We start from the raw sequence: 15,191 nt of genomic DNA on the forward strand, positions 1-15,191 counted from the left end.
CTGCCCCCGTGTGGCTGCTGCTAGTTACAGTATGAAGGGATCCTGACTCTGGCTGTGACTGGAGCTCAGCGAACACTGCCCCCCTGTGGCTGCTGCTAGTTACAGGATGAAGGGATCCTGACGCGGGCTGTGACTGGTGCTCAGCGCATACTGCCCCCCTGTGGCTGCTGCTAGTTACAGCACGAGGGGATCCTGACCCTGGCTGGGAGCTGGTGCTCATCATATACTGCCCTCCTGTGGCTGCTGTAAGTTACAGCATGAGGGGATCCTGACCCTGGCTGGGAGCTGGTGCTCAGCACATACTGCCCCCATGTGGCTGCTTTCAGTTACAGCATCAGGGCATCCTAACTGGCTGGTAGCTGGTGCTCAGCACAAACTGCCCCCGTGTGGCTGCTGCTAGTTACAGTATGAAGGGATCCTGACTCTGGCTGTGAATGGAGCTCAGCGAACACTGCCCCCCTGTGGCTGCTGCTAGTTACAGGATGAAGGGATCCTGACGCGGGCTGTGACTGGTGCTCAGCGCATACTGCCCCCCTGTGGCTGCTGCTAGTTACAGCACGAGGGGATCCTGACCCTGGCTGGGAGCTGGTGCTCAGCACATACTGCCCCCATGTGGCTGCTTTCAGTTACAGCATCAGGACATCCTAACTGGCTGGTAGCTGGTGCTCAGCACATACTGCCCCCGTGTGGCTGCTACTAGTTACAGTATGAGGGCATCCTGACCCTGGCTGGGAGCTGGTGTTTAGCACATACTGCCCCCTTGTGGCTGCTGCTAGTCACAGTATGAGGGGATCCTGTTCCTGGCTGGTTGCTGGTGCTCAGCACATACTGCCCCCGTGTGGCTGCTGCTAGTTACTGTATGAGGGGATCCTGTTCCTGGCTGGGAGCTGGTGCTCAGCACATACTGCCCCCGTGTGGCTGCTGCCCCTGGCTGGTAGCTGGTGCTCAGCACATACTGCCCCCCTGTGGCTGCTGCTAGTTACAGGATGAGGGGATCCTGACCCTGGCTGGGAGCTGGTGCTCAGCACATACTGCCCCCATGTGGCTGCTTTCAGTTACAGCATCAGGGCATCCTAACTGGCTGGTAGCTGGTGCTAGGCACAAACTGCCCCCGTGTGGCTGCTGCTAGTTACAGTATGAAGGGATCCTGACTCTGGCTGTGAATGGAGCTCAGCGAACACTGCCCCCCTGTGGCTGCTGCTAGTTACAGGATGAAGGGATCCTGACGCGGGCTGTGACTGGTGCTCAGCGCATACTGCCCCCCTGTGGCTGCTGCTAGTTACAGCACGAGGGGATCCTGACCCTGGCTGGGAGCTGGTGCTCAGCACATACTGCCCCCATGTGGCTGCTTTCAGTTACAGCATCAGGACATCCTAACTGGCTGGTAGCTGGTGCTCAGCACATACTGCCCCCGTGTGGCTGCTACTAGTTACAGTATGAGGGCATCCTGACCCTGGCTGGGAGCTGGTGTTTAGCACATACTGCCCCCTTGTGGCTTCTGCTAGTCACAGTATGAGGGGATTCTGTTCCTGGCTGGTTGCTGGTGCTCAGCACATACTGCCCCCGTGTGGCTGCTGCTAGTTACTGTATGAGGGGATCCTGTTCCTGGCTGGGAGCTGGTGCTCAGCACATACTGCCCCCGTGTGGCTGCTGCCCCTGGCTGGTAGCTGGTGCTCAGCACATACTGCCCCCCTGTGGCTGCTGCTAGTTACAGGATGAGGGGATCCTGACCCTGGCTGGGAGCTGGTGCTCAGCACATACTGCCCCCATGTGGCTGCTTTCAGTTACAGCATCAGGGCATCCTAACTGGCTGGTAGCTGGTGCTCAGCACATACTGCCCCCGTGTGGCTGCTACTAGTTACAGTATGAGGGGATCCTGACCCTGGCTGGGAGCTGGTGCTTAGCACATACTGCCCCCTTGTGGCTGCTGCTAGTCACAGTATGAGGGGATCCTGTTCCTGGCTGGTTGCTGGTGCTCAGCACATACTGCCCCCGTGTGGCTGCTGCTAGTTACTGTATGAGGGGATCCTGTTCCTGGCTGGGAGCTGGTGCTCAGCACATACTGCCCCCGTGTGGCTGCTGCCCCTGGCTGGTAGCTGGTGCTCAGCACATACTGCCCCCCTGTGGCTGCTGCTAGTTACAGGATGAGGGGATCCTGACCCTGGCTGGGAGCTGGTGCTCAGCACATACTGCCCCCATGTGGCTGCTTTCAGTTACAGCATCAGGGCATCCTAACTGGCTGGTAGCTGGTGCTCAGCACATACTGCCCCCGTGTGGCTGCTACTAGTTACAGTATGAGGGGATCCTGACCCTGGCTGGGAGCTGGTGCTTAGCACATACTGCCCCCTTGTGGCTGCTGCTAGTCACAGTATGAGGGGATCCTGTTCCTAGCTGGTTGCTGGTGCTCAGCACATACTGCCCCCGTGTGGCTGCTGCTAGTTACTGTATGAGGGGATCCTGTTCCTGGCTGGGAGCTGGTGCTCAGCACATACTGCCCCCCTGTGGCTGCTGCTAGTCACAGTATGAGGGGATCCTGTTCCTAGCTGGTTGCTGGTGCTCAGCACATACTGCCCCCGTGTGGCTGCTGCTAGTTACTGTATGAGGGGATCCTGTTCCTGGCTGGGAGCTGGTGCTCAGCACATACTGCCCCCGTGTGGCTGCTGCCCCTGGCTGGCAGCTGGTGCTCAGCACATACTGCCCCCCTGTGGCTGCTGCTGGTTACAGGATGAGGGGATCCTGACCCTGGCTGGGAGCTGGTGCTCAGCACATACTGCCCCTGTGTGGCTGCTGCTAGTTACAGCATGAAGGGATCCTGACCCTGGCTGGGGGCTCAGCGGATACAGCAGCTGATGATTGCTCATTGGCTATCACCTGTGTCTGTGCATCACGTGACGTCCCAGGCAGGCGCCGGGATCTGGGGTGACGTCATGAGCAGGCGCGGTGACGCTGACAGTGTGCGCTGGAAACGTCGGGACCTCCGAGAAGATGTCGGTTGTGTTTGTTCCCGAAAAGCTGCGAGGCCGATTCCAGATCCCCGAGGACAACGTACAGAGGGTGAGTGACCCGGTGCCCAACTACTGGCACAGCCTCAGTCATATACCCGGCAGCAGTCCCGTCCTTTACACCGAGGCCCAGATATCTGCTGATCAGTTCCTGTAACCACCGTCCGTCTTGTTTTTTTCAGCTGCTGGAGGAAAATGATCAACTCATCCGCTGTATTGTGGAATATCAGAACAAGGGGAGAGCAGCAGAGTGTTCCCAGTAAGTATCCAGTGTCGTGGTACTGTGGAGCGTACACCCATCCTCCCATCCCATCCCATCCCATCCCTGTTCTGTTGGCCCTGGGTGGAACACGTTATTTCTGGGCCCCATATCAAAATTTGGTAGGGACGACAGCATCCTGCAGCCACACTCTGCTTTTGGCATATACGGTCACCTACACATTGGCAGTGACACTCTGTCTTGGCCTCACTGAGTTTGCTTTGTGATTTTAATAGATCACAGGCAGTGGTGATAGTTCTACCACTCCCAGAGACATGGCCCATGTCATGTAAAGATGCTCTACCAAGCACACAGCTTAATTTTCAAATAAGTGTTAAAAAAATTGCTTTAGATACCAATTCTCCCTTACATTGAGACCACCAATTAGCATCAACATCCTGTATTTTTTTTTCCCCCTACTCAGATACCAGCAAATTTTGCACAGAAATCTTATCTACTTGGCAACGATAGCAGATGCCAGCCCAACCACAGCTAAATCAGCAACCTGAGTGAGTATTTCTTTACACAACTTATTATTTATTGTACAGCTTTTTGTTACACTATAAGCAGACTATTCAGACACTCATTCTTTGTTCTTATCTTAGATTTGCCTGGAAGCTGAGAAATGACCACTTTCAGAACATCGCAACATTTGGCTGAAAGTCCCACTTTTTATGTGATGCTAATTGTATCCCAGTGGTGTCCACAAGGTGGTGCTAGATAATTGTTGCACATAAATTATTTATTTTTTCCTTGTATATCATCCACTTCGTAAATTGGTGGAGACTATTCTGTAAGCTCACGGGATGAGATGCATAAAGGAGGGGAGGGAGGAAGTCTAGGTTGATGAACGGGCATTTGTTTGATCTTGTTAGCATCATTTTAAATTTATTAAATATCCACGTTAAGTATTATACCTGTGATTGTTGGAAACATGTACTGTTGTGGATTCCTTTTTAACAGGACAAATAAAATTGACAATCTAGCTCTAACCTACATCCAAAATATTTCACGTTAAAAGTGTCTTAAATTTGAAAACTGTGACTCTATGGTATAAGTTAAGAGACATTTTTCACAACACTGTTCTCTGCTTCTGCCAACCCATTCAAACTTCAAATGGGATAATTTACTGAACAAGCAGAAAACCCCCCAGATTGTGATGACACACCCCCCCCCCCCCCCCCCCCACACACAAAAAAATGGAAATCTCTTTAAAGTAGGAACTTCAGTGTAATTATCATATAACTGCTGTTCATTGTCCAGAACTTAACTTGAGTGCCGCTTCTATTGGTCTATATAATTTTTTGGGCAACCATGGCCATAAGCTACCCTTTATGATGGGTGTGGAGGTTTTGTCACATGGCCATGTCCCTGTTCAGATGGTTATGGACAATTGCTGATTTTGGACCCAGTTCGGGCTAGTCAAATTAAGTAGCCCATAGATACAGATGCACTGTATATATGGGCCAATTAATCTTTAAGTGTAATAAGCAGAATCCTAGTCTGCCTAGTGTAACATGGTGTTACAATTACTTTAGTCAGAACTTTTTATAAATCAAATGTTTAGTCTTTACCACCAGTCTAAGGGTTGTTTAAAAGTAGAAAGTGGAGATAAAGTTCTTCCATTTGATAAAAAGGCCACTGCTTAATATTGAGTGCATTTACCACCAACCTTCTGTACTCTTTATATTGAATAGACCTTTAAATATTCATTTCAGCTTGTGTGTGGACCAGTGAGACATCAGATCATTACATTCTTTAATGAGGGATTGGTTCTCTCTCTCTCTGCTGAGGAAATGTGCTCAGAACTCACATTCTGGTGTCTTTAACGTACGGCAGCAAATACTGAATTCCTAAAACCCTTTGGGCTGTATGTATCATTTTGGGGCCCTTACGTCCATTTACTAGTATGTTTATCATCTACACTTGTGAACAAGTGTATGTTCTAGAGAGCGTTAATATCACCTTCCCTCTACTTTCTAGATAGTGTGGAGAGACTACAGAGACCTGATAAGATATTAAGACCTAAAAAAAAAAACTAATGCTTTATGCATTAGCATGTCCATCAAGCATGTCTGGGGATTCAAACCAGGACCTTCCAACATCACCATCAGCAATCTGGCTACTAATCACCTGAGCCATCCAAGCCAGTACAAGATGGAGAGCAGCAGTGGGTCTTTTATCAATGTCATCCAGGGGCTTGGAGCAAAATCAAAGAAGCTATAAATGTTACCTGGCTGGGGAGTCAAACACAGGGATCCATATACATCATAAACAGATGTTCTATCTACTGGGCCACCAAGCCAGTACATGATGGGTGCTGCAGTGAGACTTCTATCAATGTCATCAATGGGCCTGGAGCAAAACCAAAGGAGCAGTAAATGTTACCTGGTTGGGGATTCAAACACAGGGATCAATACACACCATAAACAAGTTTCCTATTGACCGAGCCACCGAGCTGGAACATGTGATACAGATATGGAGAGACTTTTCTTATGAACTTCATTAACCCTGTCGCAGCTTTTAATAAAAGTTAGTAAATGTCACCTGGTTGGGGATTCAAACACAGGGATCCATAAACACCATACACAGACCACCTATGTACTTGGCCACCAAACTAGAACATATGTTACGGATATGCAGAGACTTTTCTCATGGACTTCATCAAGCCTGTTGCAACATGAAATGTGCTAAAAAGAAAGTCACTCAGAATTCAAAGCAGGACCTCTACTATTACTGTCCATGGGCACCTCACTACTAGTCAGCTGAGCTACCTTATACTTTCTCAATGTTTCCAATCATCTGCTTCAATATTAACATGATACCAGATGGGATTCAAACCAGAGCCTCTCTATCACTGCAAGTAAAGAACCAGGATACTAGCCCAATGAGCTATTTCTTTCTTTAAGTAGGACACAAGACTTTTCTCACAGTCTTCAATTAGTAACTTTGTATCAGGACTGGGCCATGTTTCTGAACTACAAGTCCCAGCAATCTCAATAAACCTTTATTTGACCATCAATGAAGAGAGACACAACTCGAGTCCTCTATTTCTCTGACTGCAAAATCCTTTGGTATCTGATTATCTTATATTTCTACATACGTACCTTTAGAGCTTTGAAACAATGGTGTCAAATCATTCTGCTCTGTGGTGGGGTTTGTACATGTCAAGGTCTATAGGAAGGGGAAGGTGACAAGTGATATGTGGAGCGATGATGATGATTTTGGTGTGGCTCATGTCTCCAATAGACAAATCGCGGCTGGGGGCAGTTTGTGGTAGTGGTTAAAGAGAGACCTTTGTGGCCTCCTCACATTTGGACAGTTAGTGAGAGAGACAAATATTTAAGTTAGATACAATGAAGTTATAACTAAGTTCGAGACAGACCTGAAAATACCTTACTGTGTGATGAATGTCAGATATTACTCTATAAGATAGACACAAAGGGTCTGATTTATTAAGGAACGTAAGTGCCAATACGTGTCGTATTTTGCGTAAAATCGTTCTGCGCATGCCCAGAAACAAACCATATGCCGGAGAGAGCAGCAACGTCCAATTTATTGTTGAACGCAAAGGACCCAACTGCAGACTACAATTTCAGGGGTGGATAGGGGAGGGGAATGGGCGTATGCATGTAGTCATTGACAGTAATAAAGTGCCAAGCTTGAGTGCAATAAATAGCATCTGATTCAAGCTTTGGGCATCTCTAAGGTACGTGTTTTTCTGTCATATCACTTGCACCAGCTACAGGTCGGGTGTAAGTGCTGATTACTAGTGATGACGGCTGTGTATACATCTAGAACATGTGTATACAGCTAGAACATGTGTTTGCAATCAGGAGCAACTTTAAAAATGCATTTTACGTACAGTAGAGATTTAATAACATCCTGATAAATGTATTTTATGGAGGAAAAAATGTTTTGTCATTAAGAACTATAACAGGTGACAGCTATTTATTTATTTTGCTGTGTGTGACTTTATATTTCCGATATGTATAGGACGTATCCTGCAGTGTATTGTCTGTTAGAGCAGAGTGGACCTAGACCCGTATTCATCACCAGAGCAGAGCTGTTTGGGCGGCTCAAATGGGACATACACAATATTAAGGAGGTGGTTTTAATTTTGTATCAGATTGATGTATATACCCAACTGATATCAGAATGAACATTTGTACAAATGGGGGGTAGTATGTGGGTACAGATTACCTGGGCCTGGCAGCCAGATATTTTTTAACTATTTTTTGCCCAGCGGGTGACGGACGTTTGCACCCACACGCTGACAGCAGCTCCTGGTCCCCGGTCTGTGTGTGATATCAAACACTGTCCCTAGAAATTTTGTGATCGCACAAGGTTTAAGGCCCCCCCTCCCTGCTCAGCCAGTACCAGAGAGAGAGAGCAATGCATCCTGGGACTTGTATTGATAGTTATACATCCTTAGAGCATCAACATCAGGACCAATGGGACCATGCAGGAGACAGCAGAATTGCTCCAAAATGTAAGTGAAGCTTTGTAAGAGCCGTTCATCTACACATTATATATCAACAGAATAGTATGTTTATTATTGCCTTTAAGGCTTAATCACCTTTCCATTCCTCTGCTAATCTTAGCGTGGAAGCAGCCATTTTGCAGTCTGATAGAACTACTGTCGGTGCAGTCTCTTCTCGCTCCTTTGTACAGAATGTCATTAACTAAAAATGAGGCATTTCTGGAATAATTTTGTAGCAACTTATATATGTAGGCAGGTATGCTGGAGATATATATATATATAAAATATAATAAAATATATAATAAAAATATTTTAAGGTGCTCTGCAGATTTCATTTTAGAAATAAATGATAGAATAAAAGCAAGGCAGCAGTAGCGTAGATCAGTGTAGTCTATATATGCAGACAGGAAGGTGACTAAGAGCTGCGCTTAGGTAATTATGCTGGTCTGAGGGGGGGATGGTGTGATACATATGTTTTATTATGTATTGTATACTGCGTGATCTGTGCTGTGTTCACTAATTGCTCGATTTTCAATATTTCGTATATACCTATACACTTTCCAATCAGGTCGCCACATTCCAGGATCCAGACAAGAATCCAGCACCAGGTTGTGAAAGCTGCATTAACTGGTAGGTGAGAGAAACAGCGCTTTAATACAGAATATATCATGTTTAAACCAACACAGTCACAGCCTTAAACTGTAGCTACGCCTCCTTTAGCACCACCATCCCTCTTCCTTCTCCTCTATGGAATGGGGCAAAAAGTTGCTGTACTGGGGTCTCAAATTCCACTTGGCAGCGCTGGTCACAGCTGCAGTATAAGACGGTTGAACTGATGTCTATTTAGGTTAATGTCTGGGTACATATAGATGATGCTTTTGAGCTGATGTACAAATCCTAAAATACAAATTGCTTCATTTAAAAAGGGAAAAAAAAAAGCTAAACATTTCAATCTATACAGACGTTTCTGACTCTCGCCAGAACAGGTGATCAGAAAATGTAAGATAAAAAAGGGATTTTGAAATCCCGAGAAGCCAACACCCAGCTTAGTCTTTGTAATGAGTTACTGTTTCTGTACTATGGGCAACTGAAGAGCACTTCCTTTCCTGTGCAGGAGCCTATTACCCTATTTGACCCTAAGGGTGGGATAAAGGCTTTTCTGTGCTTCTTCTAGCGCAAGAAGTATTGTGCAGACCAAAAAACAAAACTATTAAATCCACCTCGAACATGAGGATAATTAAGGAGCGCTTCATTCTCTCCCATCCTCTAGCACCCCAGACAGGTCATGATCTGGTAGTATCCCCTCTATAGGAGCAGGTATAATACACATCGGAGTAACTCTGCTCACATTAATGTTTTGTAAAAAAAAATAAAAAAAAAAAATTGGATCCATATATAAAAACAGGCTTATGTTTTTAAACTACCCTTCCCTAAAGACTTTAGTGTTACTTTTTTGGGGAACTAATGTGTATTGACCAGAACAGATATTTACATTAATTAAATGTATATATTAATATTCTTGGTATATTCTATATAGGTTTTGATTTTGGGTAAATTGTTTTACAAAAATGGGCAGCATGGTGGCTCAGAGGTTAGCACTTCTGCTCTACAGCACTGAGTCATGAGTTTGATTCCCAAACATGGCCTTATCTGTGTGAAGTTTGTGTGTTGTCCCCATGTTTGCGTGGGCTTCCTCCATGTCAAGGAACAGAGGTGACAATGACAGGAGGGAACCAGACAAATCAATCTGAACAAAATTATATTTCCATTTTCTTTGGCCCCTGCACTCTTTACACTCAGTCCTTTTTGGGTACTGCTAGTGCAGAGACCGGCAAGTGTCCGACCTCAAGGCCCAATAAAAATACTCAGACACTAAAACAAATGTTTTTCTTAAACGGACATCGCCAAAGACTTCGGGGGTTTGCGTTACCGGACGCCGATCTGGAATGTAACGAGGTTGTCATGGGAAAGTTTTGTTTGCAATAAAGTTCCAGCAAACCTGGGCAGATAGAGTTCTGTGTGTTGAGTTTTTTTGTATCTTTAAGGGTTATGTATGAACGGTCAGTTTTGTTCTATGAACCCCTTTAATGCCAGTGGTAATGCCCATTTAAAATGAAATTCTTTATGTCAACCTTTTAACTGTCAACATTCCGACTACATCTTGTTTATAATGTTGCAGGAGAAGGAAAAATAAGTTTCTGTAAACTACTGAAAAAGACTTCTGGCTATAGCAGGGTTAAAAAATTAAAGACAGCAAAAAATAGTCAAATAGTACTTGTATTAAAAAATATGTTTTAATTCAGAACTTTGCACAAGCCTATATTGCTTTCTATACAATACAGAAAAATATTTACAGCTAAAATGAGTGGTGGGGTATAAATAATTTTAATATTGACTCAATACACCCCAAGTTGTACATAGAACTTATTTAGAACACACTTATGTGGATTGCTCAGCCATTGTTCCATACAGCCCAATAGTGACAATACACCGATATACAGATTCTTTATTACAGAAAATAACAACATACAAGACACTTATAGAAGACAGACTCCTTTCCACCTCCATCCACCACAGAATTACTCCCACGTCGGTCACGTAGACTGTCAGTGGCTGCTCCCTTGTTGCTGTGTTGAAGCTTTTGCACAGAGACTGGTCAGCTGACCCTGAGAAAGCAGAACGCGGTCAGTATTGTAGATCGGCCACTAAGCTGCAGATCATTCTGTACTAACAAGTGTTCGACAATTGTACAATAAAGAAAATTGGCCACCCCTGGACAAGTTACAGGTTTCACATCACCTCTGCAGGATGTAATGCCAGTTATGGCATTTCTGCATATTTTAATGCACAAATAAGTCTGCTCCATTGAGCAAATTGTATTTTATTTTAGAGTCCTCCAATCTTGGACTCTAAGCCAGGTGAAGACCATTCCTTTCTCCGACCCCTATAACCTCTCAAGAACCATCATCTCTAAGCAGACGACAACTTTATTGGAGTCATCTGCTTTGTACCATTAAATTAGCTTTATATTTAAGACCTATTAATCCATTTCACAGTCAGATATTTTTAGGAATTGGAAGTCGATAGGAACTCTAATGCCCAGACTTCCCCCTGATCAGTACACCCTCTATAATGAAGGATGTACTGCCCCCCCCCCCCCCCCCCCGGTGCCATCTTACAGCCCCTCATTCAATACTTACCAGCCATTACCTTGTCAAAGCAGGTTCTCTTAGTACCAGTGTGGGCAATACATAGCTGAGGCCCAGCCAACCTGTGGCTCTCCAGGTGTTGTCACTACAAGTCCCAGCAAGCCTTGCTAGCCATCAGCTGGCTTTCTGCAACACCTGGAGAGCCAGAGGTTGGCGCAGGCCTGGCACAGCCTAGGGTGTTCAGCTAGTTCATCCGCACCGCGAAGCAGGCGAGATACCTGGCTGCAAGCGGCGGTGGGACATTGGTGGTCCAGTCACCAGCTCTCCTATCACTAGGAGGGGGCTGGACACTTAGCTGCTGGAAACAATAGTTCTGCTCCAAGTCAGGACGCCAGGGATTTACAGGAGCACTCTGCCGCTGTGGGCCCTGCCAGGGCACTTTATTTGGAGCATTGTGGAGTTATCCAATATTACTCCGCCGTGTGCCATCCAACTGGCACACGGTTGTCTCATGTGTTGCAGTAGCCAACAAAGAGGACAGTAAACATTCAAGTGTCAAACGAACAATTAGAGACCATTTATCTGATCAGCGGATGTGTCCAGGCCACAGATACCACTGTAGGAAGATCATTTATTGCTGATTTTACAGTCTATGCTCCGATTTGACATTGGTAGGGGCAGCATGAACAATGTGATGGTCTATTAGATGTTGACCATGTACAGACCAGTAAGTAACCAGGTAGGTAGGAAACAAACCAATCACCTATGTGCAAACACAACATAAATTTCAGAGCTGCATTTCACAAGTGTTTGTTTCTAACAAGTTTGACAATAGGGTTTTTGACTGAACGGCGTCCGATTGGTTATAGGTCAGTCTATAAGCAGAAAACTCATTAACTAGTTTGCTACAAGTTGGTTCAATTCCCACTCACCAGTCACATACAGATTATAACAGGTGAGGATCAGATCTGTAGATTTACATGACGACCATACACTGTACAATTCGTGACCTCTAGGACTTACTACAAGTGTGTGAATATGCTGTACTGTGTCTTGTCTCAGAAGCTCCACATCCAGAGAGTCCAGGTCATCAAAGGCCGAGGACAGAGTCTTAAAATAGAAAATGGTTTAAAGTGCAACAAAAACAGACATAACAAATCCACCCGTTACTGTCATTTATATGGAGAGGGCCAGCGAGGAGCCGATGGCTGTATCTGTAGCTCATACACCTGTACTGGTCACAGGAGCTGATGGAGACCTCAGTATCCATGGTAGTGCTGTGTGCAGCGGATACCTTGTGGCGCCTAACTAATAATAAATAATAAGTACAGAGGGATGTTTTTCCTAGGAACACTCAGAAATCACAATTTTAATACAATATACAAACGTCTAATGATTTCATCAGGTCTACAGTCCCTACTTTTGCAGATAGGGACGACTATGAATAATTTGTGTATGTGGGCAATAGTTTTAGACTTCTATGTACACAGCAGTAAACAATGGTAAATCAGAAAGATCATGTACCTAGCAGAATTTATAGATTCATCTAAGTTAACGACTTCGTTACGTGGGATGAGGTCTCACAGAAATGGCAGCGTGCATTGAACAACTCCTTGAAAGTCATTTTAGAACAGACTAGTTCTGACATTCAAGATTACACATCACAATAGTTGGCCCTCTGCAATGCAACTTTCGTATTTAGTACCACTATCAGTATCTCCAGACTTTGAGTTCAGCCACGTTACAATGAATTAACTGCTTGACCAACTTTTCTAACATTTCAGAGCACCTACGCCCAACAAAACTACACTTTTAGTGAGGGGAAGGGGGGGGGGGGGGGGGGTGATATTAACTGATATTCAATGTGTTATGAGGGAACCAGACAATCGTTAATATACATATTACAAGTATACATACATGTATATACATACATATATACACATAAGTGTACGGCATATAACCAGGTTGTGGCAGATTAGACCGTTTAACCCCTTGTCTGCTGCCCCCATTAAACACATCAATTTGATTTGCATGCAGCTGTTACCTGTCCATCAGTCAATGGTATTTGTACAAAGGGGAGACTCATGTAGGGGCAGATTTTCACTCAGGGAGGAGAACGCTCTATTTCTGGATGATCTGCTGGGAGGAGCTGTCGTATTTCTGACCAATCAAGAAAGCAACAAAATATATAGTTACATAATGATACAAGTTAACACTAACTAAAGTCAAAATTCTTAGATATAAGAACAGTTTCAAAGTCTACAGCAAACAATGTACAGCAGGATCAGCAGATCCTACAACAAATGCTCTGAAAATAGCCTAAAAATCTCTTTACAATTGTCCTTTGTCCATCAGTTCACCGAAACCCTGCACCAAAATATGCCACCAATGTACTTGACTTGGATTTATTTTAAACTATTTGTAAAGGTATATTTTCACTACCAAATCACTCCTAAAAATTAGGAGACTTATCCTGCCTGAAGAGCATACAGAAGGTCTATTAAAAACCCCCAAAACAAATCCATACTATGGTCTAACATTGTGCGGTTGTTCCAGACATTTAGGGATATTTTCAGATTCTCCACTTTCTAGGTCCCTTGAAGTGCTGTGTACGTGGATTATACTATAAACGTCTCATATCAAGGTCTGAAGACTCCGGTACCTTAATGTCCGGGAAACTGTGCTGGAGGCCGAGGGCAACTTCCTGGGCGCTTTATTTAGAGGGGTGGCAGATATAGATCTGAGGAAAACAAAACAAAATTACACATGGGGAAACAAACGGCTAAAAAAAATTCCCTTTTTTTACTACTAGACTCATGACACATGGGGATCCCGATGTCCCACATCTTCAACCATCAAGTGACCGTTGCTCTAAACACACCTGAGCCGATTGGTTACACAGCTCCCTGTCCCACCGGTCACCCAACTGGCATTTACAATCTGCACCTGATTTGCATTGCTAAAGTGTGCCATACATAGCATCTTAAAATAAAAGACTACTCGGTGCATTCACACCCATTTGTCCATTTTTTGCACATCACATGAAAACAAAAGTTAGGTCAATGGGAATGTATTGTGTAGTATAATTCCTATAGCCAATTAAATGATGCACTATATAGAAGCTTCAGTGAAATGAATGGACTGTAGAAATGAATGGGCCATATACATCAACGGATCTGCAGAGCCCTGGTAACAATAGTTTGATTGGTTGAGCGGCTAGAGTCAATTCACATGTGGACAGCCATTTGTGAAGGCTGAATTTTAGATCTGCCCCATGCAGGACAGGGTGGGGGTGGAGAACTTTAAGGTACTGTGGCAGGAGGGGGGTTTGGGGGGGAGGGGAATATTCTTCACCTCCCCCCAAAACTCAGATGTACAGTTATCCCCACCACCCCAGATGCTGAAGAATGTGGTGGAATATGCAGGTTTATCCACAACTGGTGGGAATGTGTTATTCATCAGTTATGGTTTATTTAGACTGATTAAACAGGTTGCCAGAATTTGTCTGCCAAGATCCTGAATACCTCTAGTCAACAGCAATCAAATCCTTGAGCAAATCCACTGATAATATTCATAAATTGATAATATTTTCTTGCCATTTTCCTCCTCCTTCATGTACACCTAGGGGCAGGCAAGGGGCACCTGCCCCCCAGGACAGTCTCCATGTGCTACCTTGGACTGGGTCACCTGCATTTTTTATCTTCATAATAGGCTGCTGAACCAAATCCTGCCCCTTTCCCCCCTGGGCCAAAATTTGTCAGCCCCCCCCCCCCCCCCCCCTGCACACACCACTTTCGTTCTATTCTTTTGTATTTTCCCCTTAAATATAAATTAATTCTGCATCATTGTTTATCCTTTTTTGTTTCACTTACTACTGTAAATTACAATATCCAGTGTGTTACTAAATTATTCGTTATGGTTTATTGGATATATAAAGTGATATATTACTTTTATTCCATAGATACTTTTCAGTTCAAAACAAAAATAAAGCAACAAATTCCCCCTGGGTATCGGTGTCAGGACAGGAGTGATGAGGGTGAGGTCCCGCCAGACTGTGGGCATCACCATAACTGCGCTAGTAGGGTTAAGGAGAGGGCAGACGTTACACTAAAGCGGCATTATGCTTCTGATACTCTGCTGTTACCTCGTCATTGATGGTTTTTTCTTGTCCATTTCACCAGCTAACGAAACCAGAGATTTACTTTTTGAAACCTGTTAGAGGGAAAAGGAATAGAAAAATAAAAATAAAATATACATTTTGTCCAAGGCAGTTTGTTCTACTACCCAAGTTCTGCAGA

General features: G+C 44.8%; 2 protein-coding genes across 2 annotated transcripts in view; one reads left to right on the forward strand and one right to left on the reverse strand.

Annotated features, from left to right (window-relative positions):
• Positions 1-2,895: 2,895 nt before the first annotated feature.
• Positions 2,896-4,268, forward strand: LOC142103624 (SS18-like protein 2). The gene is made up of 4 exons (XM_075187720.1): positions 2,896-3,054; positions 3,185-3,261; positions 3,686-3,770; positions 3,867-4,268. Exons 1-3 carry the CDS (start codon positions 2,986-2,988, stop codon positions 3,768-3,770), a joined length of 231 nt encoding a protein of 76 aa, XP_075043821.1. The 5' UTR covers positions 2,896-2,985; the 3' UTR covers positions 3,867-4,268.
• A 5,955-nt stretch (positions 4,269-10,223) lies between these two features.
• Positions 10,224-15,191, reverse strand: part of LOC142103394 (borealin-2-like) — a 7,414-nt gene continuing 2,446 nt past the window's right edge. The window contains 6 exon segments of the mRNA XM_075187458.1: positions 10,224-10,410; positions 11,917-12,003; positions 12,938-12,970; positions 12,972-13,053; positions 13,556-13,633; positions 15,038-15,105. Coding sequence (XP_075043559.1) covers positions 10,351-10,410; positions 11,917-12,003; positions 12,938-12,970; positions 12,972-13,053; positions 13,556-13,633; positions 15,038-15,105 — 408 coding nt within the window. The 3' untranslated portion in view covers positions 10,224-10,350.

The sequence above is a fragment of the Mixophyes fleayi genome, chromosome 10 (assembly GCF_038048845.1).
Source record: "Mixophyes fleayi isolate aMixFle1 chromosome 10, aMixFle1.hap1, whole genome shotgun sequence".
Taxonomy (NCBI): Eukaryota; Metazoa; Chordata; class Amphibia; order Anura; family Limnodynastidae; genus Mixophyes; species Mixophyes fleayi.